Consider the following 11,370-nt stretch of genomic DNA (forward strand, 5'->3'; position numbering starts at 1 on the left):
AAGGCAGGGTGACATCCTCTTATCTGGAGGATGTGGGAACAGGTAGATGAGCACAACTGGCCTTGGGGATTATGTCTGCACATTGAGACAAGATGGAAATGCATATTCTTACTAGCTCCCTGCCCTGGAGAGAGTTGGGTGAGATGTTGGCTATGTGCCTCCTCTTTTGGAGAGTTGGGAAGTTAAATGTTTCTTTGAAGATTCTCACCTCCCAAATAGACTAGGATTTAGCATTTTTTCCACCAAACACTTACCTCAGAGGGAGCACTAAATACAGCGGCCTAACAAGTGTGTGGGGGGAAAGGACGTGAAGTAGAAACGGGTTATGTCTGGCATCTGAACTAACATGAACTCTGCTTGTAAACAAGGACTCTGGAGAAGGTTACCCAAGTCCTGCTGGTCTGATGGCCTTTTGTTGAAATTATTTCTGCAGGTCATCACAGCTGGCTCATCAGTATTGCTGTTTGATATGACCCTGACCAGTGCAACGGTGGGATGGTAAGTCTTTTGCACAGAGAGAGGAAAAACAAATTCATTGTTTGGGTTTCATCAGGATACTATTTTTTTTCTCTCAAATGTTGAAGAAAGGGTGTTTGGGGTCTATATTTTATTGACTTGTAAATATACATTCCGAGGAGTACATATATATCATGAATATGCAATTTTATGAATTTCCACAAACTGATTATCCCGAACCTACTATAGCCAGCACCCAGATCAAGAAACAGAACATCACCCGCATACCTTTCAGCCACTCGTCCACATGAGCGTAAGCACTACTGGTGAACCACTAGTTTTATATATATTGTTATTTTTCCAAGATTTTATAGCTACTATGATTGGACGAGGATTCAAAAGCAGACCTGTGTGTGTCCAAAGTCCCATAACCTTCATGTACCTCCTTACGACTGACTAGGCAAACACCAAGGATTTACCAGCAGTGGAGTTATAAGAGAAGTTAGCCTATATATTCCTCTTCTCACCAGTATGACCATCTATAAAGAACTTCTAGATAATTCGACAGCAACACAGAAGGAGCGTTACCCAGGGCGAGACAGCTCTATTTCTTGTTCAAGGGCTGACATGGTGAACTAAGAATGTCCAGTGAAATGATAGGAAAAAGATCTCATTGTCTTAGGTTTTTTAATACTATATAATTCTATCGGTTAGCTAAAAATATTTATTGAGTGACTACTGCATGCAAAATAAGTCATCATTCAGCCCTCAAGGAGGCGAAGGGGCAGGGAAATCATAAAGATAATTTGTGGGATAAGAGAGCCGTGGTCTGAATGCACAGCAAACGCGAGGGCCGAAGGAAGGAGAGAGGACGGGCCATCAGAGGGCTGTCGAACTGGCCTGACGTGGACCTTATGCAGAACAGAGAGGCTTAGTGAGGCTATGGGGGGAAGAAGGTTTGGGCCCTCTGGCCCCGGGAAGACAGGGAAGGCTGGAGAGGCAGGAGGTGCCCATGGTGAGAGTCAGTGATTTGGAACCAGAGCTGGGGCTGTGGGGCAGGGAGCTAATCCTGTGCCCCCTCCTTCTTCCCCTGCACCTGTCCTTCCAGGAAGGCCTGACACCCACAGCGGGCAGGTGACGTCCAGACACCCAACTGCCAAGATACCTGCTACATTCTTGAGACTCTTCCCCAAATGTCTGTATCTTCACTTTCATGGTGGTAGTCTAGATTCTTGACGGTGGTTTTCTTTCTCACAGATGAGCCTCCACCAACTCTGTTTTGTCCAGAATTTCAGAATGAACTTTTAAGAACCCAGTTGTGGAAGTGAGTGTGAGAACTAGCGGAGTCAGATGGCTCTCCGGCAGGGGGGACGTGCTAAGCTCGAGTATCTCAGCAGCAGTCTGTAAGAAGCCAAGCCTCCAGGCTCTTTCACATCCTGTGAGCTTTATGGTATGCCCTGCACAAAATGGAAAGAAAGGCTGTGTGTACTCAAATCAAGGAAACAGCATGTGTGATTATTGCAAAAGGAACCTTGACTTTGGAATTTCCTGATTTTTGAGAACTCTTGAGTTTAAGGATGGTGTGTTTTCAGCCTCAAAGAATTTTCCAACCACAGAGTGAGCCACCAGAAGAGGAGTGTCAGACCATATTTCAGACATTCTGTCTTTTGCACAGAGCTAGTCTGCACTGGCCATATAGCGGTGTGCTCAGGCTGAGACTGGGTGACCAGCTCCCGGAGCTGCGGCCCAGGTGGGGCTGCCCTCTGGCTTGTGGGAGCTTAGACTGATCAGAAGTCACAAAGGGCAGGCACCGCAGAACTGTTTTGTTGGGACCTACCATGTTTGCCTGTATCGTCATTGTTTCTTGATTTTTGGGTCGCAAATTTTAAATTAGTTAACGGTGAGAAATCAGGTGATTTCCCCATAAGGGTCCAGATTTCCAGATTCTTTTGAAAATGGGGACCAACAGTTACGTTGGGCCTGTACTTCCGCATGGCACTGGTTGCTGGAATAGGTAGAGGCGGCCCCCTTATGTGGGCATGGACTATCGAAGTCAGCACAGCCTCCCCCACGCCAGGCTGGCGGACCCTGTATCAGCTACATCCCAACCTCCATTTGCTCGTTTATCCATTCATTTCACAAAAAAGTGTTTGATGGGCTCTGAGGCTATCGACACAGTCTGTGGCCCCAGCGAGGTCACCATCCAGGAAATGAGTGCACGATGCATCATTATCTGCCTTCTGGGGGGCAGGGGCAGCAGCAGCTTGAGCTGCACAGAACAGCTCATGATCTTAAAGTAGGGTTTTTTGGGGCACCTGGGTGGCTCAGTTGGTTAATCCTCTGCCTTCGGCTCAGGTCATGATTCCAGGGGCCTGGGGTGGGGCCCCACATCGGGCTCCCTGCCCATACGGCAGCCTGCTTCTCCGTCTGCTCCTCACCCTGCTCATGCTCAATCTCTCTCTCTCTCTCTCTCTCAAATAAATAAAAATCTTTAAAATAAAATAAAATTAGGGTTTTTCACCTCAGCACTGTTGACATTTGGGACCAGATAATTCAGGTCCTCGGCAGCCCCTCCCACCCTCTCTGCGCACAGCCCCATCAGCTCGCACCATGCTGAGTGACAGGTGGGTGTGCACACCCCATCTGCCTGCTGCTGTGAGCTCCTCCAGGAGGGGAACCATAGTCCTGCCCCTGTGCATCTTTCCACCTAGCCCTAAGGGCTGAATAAATGCGTGGCCAGCCTTCTAATTCCTGTATGCAAGAAAAATTATAAACCTAAGTACCGATGCTGGTCAATTTTTAAAGTCTTTTTTTTTTTAAGATTTTATTTATTTTGACAGAGAGAGAGAGACAGAGAGAGAGGGAACACAAGCAGGGGGAGAGGAAGAGGGAGAAGCAGGCTTCCTGCTGAGCAGGGAGCCCGATGTGGGGCTCGATCCCAGGACCCTGGGATCATGACCTGAGCCAAAGGCAGACGCTTAACGGCTGAGCCACCCAGGCGCCCCTTAAAGTCTTTTCTTAAAAGCAACTGCTCTTGTCCAGCAAATTACCTTGTTTTTAATTACAAAAACAATCTACTGCAAGCCCCGAATTTAAATATCCCGATTAATATTTAATTATTCACTTTTAATTAACAGAGTTTTATGGTATATATCGATATGAATTTCCTCTAAACCAAAATTTCAACAAAGGGGATCTAAGACATACAAAAGAAAAAATTCTGAACTATGAGCAGTGTCCCTGTTGAGTAGAGTTAGTTGTGGGTACCCCTTCTTTGAATCCTTTTTGGACCAGGAGAGACTGTCTTGTCTTTGCAATAGTTTAGGTACAAGAAGAGAAAACAAATAACCAAAACACAACTTCTTTGTTCTGAGGATTCTGTGATCACTTCTCACCTTTGCCAATCATTCACGGAGCCTGCCGTTGATCATGGGTTACCGTCATGCTCGATCTTAGCACAAACCTCACTAACACCAGCAGTCTTTAGAAAGTGGTCTCATACCATCTTTGAGTAACGATGTCTCATGCCTTTAAGTTCAGGACACTGCGTGGAGACTGCCCAAACCCCTTTATTGGAAGAGTGAATTTAGGGGTGAAGGAAGTACTCCCCCAAGTGCATCCCAGAGTGCAGCCAGGGTCACAGTGACTGAAATTTATCAGTTTTCCACTTTAGTTAAAAACTCTAAAGTGCCAAGAAGGGCTTTCTACATAACTATCACTAATTACCTCTCAACGCAGAATAATTTATCAGAATATGAACTGTCCCTCAGCAAGTCTCCAAGGGAGTGGTACATTAGGCAGATATCTTTTGGTGAGGAAAAGAGAAAAAGCCAAAATCGTTTGGAATATAGACGGGAGGAGGGCGAGCAAGGATAAGAATTTATCGTCATTCATTGAGAAAATATGTATCGGGTGCTGCATGAAGTACTGGGCCTCCAGCCGGCAAAGGGTACAGTGACCCCCATCTCATGGGGTCAGTAGGTGCTTGAATAAGCACGGTAGCGAATGTAAAATTGAGCCTCTTCTGATGGGAGGACAGAGAAGGATTGGAGGGGTGCTGAGAATAACCTCCCCTTCCCCGGAAGAGAAGCTAGTGCTGAATATTTCTGGCTGGGTGTGCTCTCTACCCTGATGTGTATGCCTTAGTTGCTTGAAGTGTGTTCACTTCAGGAATGGTGGGGATTACAAGACTTGCAAACAGTTCAGTGAGGCTCTGACTTAAATAGTTGTAATGCTGTTAAGATTCTTGCACCCTGTGTCAGCTTCTCCTGCTGTTTAGAAAACAACATCAAAGCTCACCTCCCTGGCTCTCTTGCCAGTAAACTGAACCAAGGTTCCTTTCCTTTCTGAGCCTTCACTAAGCTGCTTTGGTGTTTCATGCAATAGCTAAGCCCAACGGATGAGATGCAAGGTTATTACACTTGGGCATTGTTCTAAGGCTGTGGGGGGAGAAGGGGCAACCAGCCAGCCCATGGCCTGTACTTCTCCCTGGTGACTAAGGAGGATTACTGGAAGCTGTAGAAATGACTGAGCCCCCGGTTATGTTGCAGAAATAAGCCCCTCCCCAGCCCAAGGGCCTGTGCAGCCTTTGCGCCAGGTCACCATGACTCCGCACTTGCCCCGGAGGGGTTTAAGACGACTGTGTGTGTGTGTGTGTATGTGTGTGTGTTCCTTAAGGGATGTTGAAAGGAACAGTAGATCTGCATAAAAGGAGCCTCTGTACCAGAAGAATGGCTTCCCCCTTCACAGTTACTTCTTCATCCAAAGAGAAGAGGCGATAGGGCCCTCCCACGTCCCGGAACTAGACCAGGGCCCAGCACAAATGGGTCGTGTTTCCAAATATGGTCTTTTGGAACTTGGACCCCAGTTTCTCACAGAAACAATCCTGTAAACAGTGATTATAGATCTAGGAAGGTCCTCAGACATTTGCTTTGCTTATAACGTAGATACTAACCTCAGTTACATTATTATGAGTTAAATGCGCGTTCAAGAGAATTTATCGGCTTCTTGTCACTATTTCTAATATTTCTGTACAAAGAAGAAAGTACATTCCAACTTGGAGCTTCGGATATCAGGCACACATCCCCCTCACGCCCTTTGCCTTTCCATCCCAGCTGTTCCCCTGGGGGGTGGGACACCCTCCTGGCCCCCTTCCCCAGTGACTGGCTGCTTGGCGAGTGCCTCTGCTCTCCCCTGGAGGCTTCAGTCACAGGGACAGGAGAGGATGGTGGTTTGGGGCTTGTCCCCCGCTCTCTAGGGTTGATGGGGGTAAGGGCATAGATCTGGTCTCTGGTGCTCTAGAAAGCAGAACTTGGACTCAGAGGTGAGGTTGTAAGAAGCAGCTGCTGGGTTAGTCTGAGGAAGGACTTACGCCTGGAGGGCGTACCATTTGCCCAGGGTCTTCCATGAGTAAGATGCCCATCGAGGCTGGCTTGAACCCCGTGGCCGGCTGCTCAACAGCGGGCCGTGCCCCTCATGTGAAGTCTTCAAGCAGAGTCGGGAGGTCAGCTCTCAGGGTGGGCGGCGGTCAACTAGTCAACAGGATAGTATTTTATCGCTTGTCCATTATAGGCCAAGTGTGGGGGCTGATGGCTTCATGTATATCCCTTTCAGCCTCACAGAGACTGCTGGATGTGACCACCTCCCGTGGCCCGAATGAGGCGAAAGCTGAAAAGCATGCACGGGATCATGTAGCTAATCAGTGCCTGAGCCACAGTTTGAACCCAGTGTATTGTTTCAATAGTCTCACACTCAGTTCATTCCTGTGCCGAACGGGGCAAACGGTAAAGTTAGCTTTATGTTGGAGTCATCACATAGGTGACGTTTCTCACTGGGAATGTAGTGTGCACAGCCTCCGTGTGTTTCATAGAGTCGGTACCCCGGGCATACGTCAGAAACATAAGGACACCATTCGCTAAATGTGAGTGTGTGGCGTATGGGTACATGGGGGAGGTGGGAGAAGACGGGTCGCACACGTAGAACTGACAGGCTCTTGGCACCTCTGACCAAGGGCATTCCATCACCAGGGACCTCCCGTCATAATCCTGCAGGGATGGCCCAGCCCAGTGACCAGAAGGCTTTGTGGGGAGAAGCTGGGGATTCAGACAGACAGCAGATTGTCTACAGAGAAGTTTAAAACAGAAAATGTACAGACCTTTGGATGTACTCAATTTGAGGCATGTTAAAATATTCTAACTCCTCCTTCTTCCCGTCTGCAGTTTTCCCACTACCTTTTCATTTTCAAATCGCTGACCATATTTCTTTCTGCTCTGACGGGAAATTCGTGATTCGCCTTTAGTATTTTCATCTCTAAATGTTCTGTTAGTTTCAATGAAATAACAGGGTTTGGAGACTGTCACCTCAATAACGATAAGGTTATGGATACCTGCGTGGTGTTCTGTCATCAACCCTCACCAGCAGAAAGCCCCCGGTGGCTACATGGGACACCCTCTCCCCTCTGTGTCTGCGGCAGAACATTTGCTGGAGCACAGTCAGCTCCACTGGATCAGGATGAGTGAGACACACCACCTTCTTCCCAGGGGGAAGGATCAAACCCCACCTTGCAGCCCACTCCCCCTCCTGGCTCACCTCTGGCGTTCACTTGGGACGACCAGGCAGTTACAGGGCCAGACCCAGCAGCAGGGCAGGCTTGGGGGATGGGGGGGACGAGAGAGTCCCCGCCACAGAATGAGGGATCCCTTGCCCTGCTGCAGGTGGGTGCTGGGCAGCTCGGTGGGTCCACGGCTTCCAGGCTCAAGGGACAGGAAAGCTGACCTCTTGCTGTTTTTTGCAGCCTCTTGCTCGGTGGACTTGGAGAGGCCTTGCTGGTTTTCTCAGAGCGGAAGGGCTCCTAAGGGCAGGAAGAGTCGACTCACAGGTGCCAGCTGGGGTACACAGCCTCTGGACGTCGGACCTCCCTGTCAAGTGTGTTAGAGGGAAGAAAGCAGGGACAGTGAGGCCACCGCTTCTCACAGCATGAAGGAGAACTCTCTCCATGGGTCTCTGGGCTGCTGTAGAGAATGGACTGTGTTGTGTCTTCCTGCTCCGAGAGGCTCCCTCAGGTCCTGCTGACCACACCATGCCCAGTGGTGCAGACTCAGCTATGGTAGTCCCCCTGTACAGGGATGGCTCTGCTCACCTGGATGGATATGCAGGCCTCCTTATTAAACACCTGTCACCAAACACTGCTTTGACTATTTGATGGTGGGCTCAAGGCATTTCCTGGCACTTTCTGTTTTGTGTTTTTACAACCTTAGAGACTCTTCTGGGGACGTCCTTCCCTTGCTCTCATGGGCTTGCCTGGAGCCTACCCTCACTGGCTTACGAGCACAGACAGAATTCCCCAGGAGGGCAGAGATGAGGGTTGAACCAAAGTTCTGAGCCAAGTAAGACACCAGCAAGGACACTGTTACTCCGGATTGAGTGCTGAAGCCTTTTGGTGACGGTGTATTGTGTTGTGTTGAATTCTGTACACACTTTCTTTGCCCACTATTAGGTTCACTTGCTCCTCAATGAGCACCAAAGGGAATAGGGATTATAATTCCTGATGCTCCCTGGACAGTGAAACAAACATAGAACATATGGATACACACAAGCACACACATTTATATTCATATTCCTTAAAGCTTTTAATCCATTTAATTCCCTGATGGCTCAGAGGAGGTTTCAAATCATTGAACACTGAAGTATATATTTCAGGCTAGATTAAAAATTGGATTAAAACTCTAAACCTAAAAAAACAAAAAAACTCTAAACCTTGCCTCTGGGGGAGTCAAAAGGAATGAATATGCATGAAATGGTAACTTGATTCTGAACCCACAATGAAGGTTTCAGAGAATAGTGTCTAACTCCCAATATTTCTGCTCATGACAGGTTCTCAATACCTTAACTATTCTGCCGGGTGTTGGTTTTGGTCATTTAGAGATATAGAAGGTAGTGAAGTCATGGTGAGTCTTCCCCAGGCAGGAAGCCAGGGTTGCGGTGTTGGACGTGCGCGTCGAGGGAGAACCATCTTTAGCATCTAGGAAATGAGCCTGTCCATTCTCGGCTCTGTGAAGAATAAGGTTAGCTCAGTCAGGGGCCATTCTTCCTGCACGTTCTCTCCAGCTTGTTGAAAAAACAAACAGAAAATGACACAGATGGGAATGGATTCGTGTATTTGGAACTTGGGTACCTTAAATCCATTTCCTTGTCTTTTCCTGGTCTCTGCGTGTCATTTAAGGTAAAGATGTTCAGAGTGACCCGGACATAGATACTGTTTCAGTTTGCTTTTTGTTCTTCATCTGGGGCGTTAAACTGTATAGAGGCTGAGGATCAAGTAGAAAAGTGAGTTTAGAATTGCCGTTCTTTTGCCCCCACAAAACTCTCTGTACAACTGAGTTCTTCTTTTGTGGAAAGTGGCATATGGCCAAATGTCATCATAAGCCTGTCTTTCCAAGTGCCATTAGGGCAAGTGGAGATTCCTAAGTCTGGAAAGAATCATGCACAGTTAATGGGCCCATCTCTGGTTTCCAGGAGACCTGTTCTTTTTTTTTTTTTTTAAGATTTTATTTATTTATTTGAGAGAGAAAGAGAGCATGAGCAGGGGGAAGGGGCAGAGGGAGAAGCAGACTCCCGCTGAGCAAGGAGCCCAACACGGGACTTGATCCCAGGACCCTGAGATCATGACCTGAGCTGAAGGCAGACACTTAACCCACTGAGCCACCCAGGCGCCCCAAGGAGACCTCTTCTTAAAAGAATCTCTATTGAGGATTTTTAAATTTTTGTTCATTTGATTTTTTTTAATTGGCATTCCAGAGTCCCATTGTTTTTATTTTTTTATTTTAATTTTTTAATTTGACTAGAGTTGACACACACATTATATTGATTTCAGGTGTACAACTTGGTGACTTGACAAGTTTATACATTGTGCTGTGCTCACCACAAGTGTACCATCTGTCCCCATACATTGTTATAATATTGACTGTATTCCTTTTGCTGTGCCTTTTATTGCCGTGCCTTACTCATTCCGTAACTCATTCCCTCTCCCCCTTCCCCTGTTTTGCCCAACCTTGTACCCCCAACCTCTCTGGCAATCATCAGTTTGTTCTCTGTACTTCTAGTTTTGATTCTGCTTTTTGTTTATTCATTTTTTTTTAGATTCTGTTTATAAGTGGAGTCATATAGTATTTGTCTCTCTCTGACGACATTTCACTTAGCATAATACCCTCTAGGTCTATTTACGTTATCTGACATGGCATGATCTCATCTCTTTTTTATGGCTGTTTAATATTCCATTGTGTGTGTGTGTACACATTTTCTTTACCCATAAAGCTATTGTAAATAACGCTGCAATAAACATAGGGGTGCATATGTCTTTTCAAGTTAGTGTTTTCATTTTCCCTGGGTAAATACCCAATGGTGGAATTACTGGATCATAGGGTAGCTCTATTTTTAACTTTTTGAGGAACCTCCATACTGTTCTCCACAGTGGCTGCAGCAGTTTGCATTCCCACCAACAGTGCATGAGGGTTCCTTTTTCCCCACATCCTCACCAGCACTTGTTTCTTGTCTTCTTTAGTTTAGCCATTCTGACAGGTGTGAGGTGATACCTCTTAGTGGTTTTGACTTGCATTTCCCTGAGGATGAGTGATGTTGAGCACCTTTCCATGTGTCTGTTGGCCATCTGTAGGTCTTCTTTGGAGAAATGTCTGTTCAGGTCCTCTGCCCATTGTTTTAATTAGATCATTTGCTTTTTTTGGTGTTGAGTTGTATAAATTCTTTATAAATTTTGGATACTAACCCCTATTGAATATATCATTTGCAAATATCTTCTCCCATTCAGTAGGTTGTCTTTTTGCTTTGTTGATGGTGCAGGGCTTTTTATTTTGATGTAGTCCCACTAGTTTATTTTTGTGTTTTATTCCCTTGCCTCAGGAGACATAGCTAGAACAATGTTGCTACAGCTGATGTCAGAATGATTACTGCCTGTGCTGTCTTCTAGGATTTGTATGGTTTCAGGTCTCACATTTAGGTCTTTAATCTGTGTTGAGTTTATTTTTGTGTATGGTGTAAGAAAGTGGTCCAGTTTCATTGTTTTAAAGTCTCAGGTCTTTTCTTACTTTGACACTAGCATGAGGCAGAGGATAAGGTGTTTCTTCAATAGACTGTTCTGTTTCCTTCAGCTTCCATCTTTTCTAGGGCTTTTTTTTTTCTCCCCAAGCCTTAACGTCTGTTTTATACCCAAGTTCACATGCTCAGCTCTGAATGCAGGTGAGCCCAGAGCTCTGTAGATCCGGGGGCTGGCCCAGATTACTGCAGCCTCCTTAGCTCTCATTATCTGTGGCTCTCTGGGCCCCTCTGGGGGTGGGAATCCCCAGGTAACACCAGCACTCCCTTCTGTCGAAAATGATCCGTTTCGCCATGTCCTGTCAGGGTCCTGATGATCCCGATGACCTTGCTGGCCCGAGGTCAAAGCCAAGGTGCTTGGTTTTTTCATTTGTATAAATAAAGAGTATGCTTTCCATCCGGAGAGGCAAGGTTCTGTGTAATTGTGTATTGTTACCAATTTGCTATGGATAGAAAAAATAAATAAATAAACCGTTTGTTTTTGTGGTAATTTGCCTTTCTCTTCTCTTCAAACTCGCCTGGAGAGTATTGCAAAAACAGTTGTTATCCTTGGGAATGGGGGCCAGGGGGAGAGTTCTTGCATCTTAAACACAGGCCCAAACTTCTACCAACATCCAGGCTACTTAGCTCTGAACAGGGAGGGTGACCCAGCTCCTTCTACTGGGCCTGTGCGGTCCAGCAGGGTGACTCGACGTAGCCATGTGTGACCATTGAGCACCAAAAGGGTAAGCATCCAAATTCAGACGTGCCGTAAATAAGTGTAAGTATATGCTGATTTGAAAGATTTAGTATAAAAAAAGGATGTAA

General features: G+C 46.5%; 1 protein-coding gene across 1 annotated transcript in view; it reads left to right on the plus strand.

Moving 5' to 3' along the window:
* SLC35D4 (solute carrier family 35 member D4) overlaps nt 1-11,053 on the plus strand; it is a 117,017-nt gene extending 105,964 nt beyond the window's left edge. The window contains exons 14-15 of the mRNA XM_028098421.2: nt 434-498; nt 7,250-11,053. Coding sequence (XP_027954222.1) covers nt 434-498; nt 7,250-7,310 — 126 coding nt within the window. The 3' untranslated portion in view covers nt 7,311-11,053. The remainder of the gene's footprint in view (nt 1-433; nt 499-7,249) is intronic.
* The last annotated feature ends 317 nt before the right edge of the window (nt 11,054-11,370 follow it).

This window comes from Eumetopias jubatus, unplaced genomic scaffold, assembly GCF_037043125.1.
Source record: "Eumetopias jubatus isolate StellerSeaLion01/CBP00866 unplaced genomic scaffold, mEumJub1_p1.0 scaffold_16, whole genome shotgun sequence".
Lineage (NCBI taxonomy): Eukaryota > Metazoa > Chordata > Mammalia > Carnivora > Otariidae > Eumetopias > Eumetopias jubatus.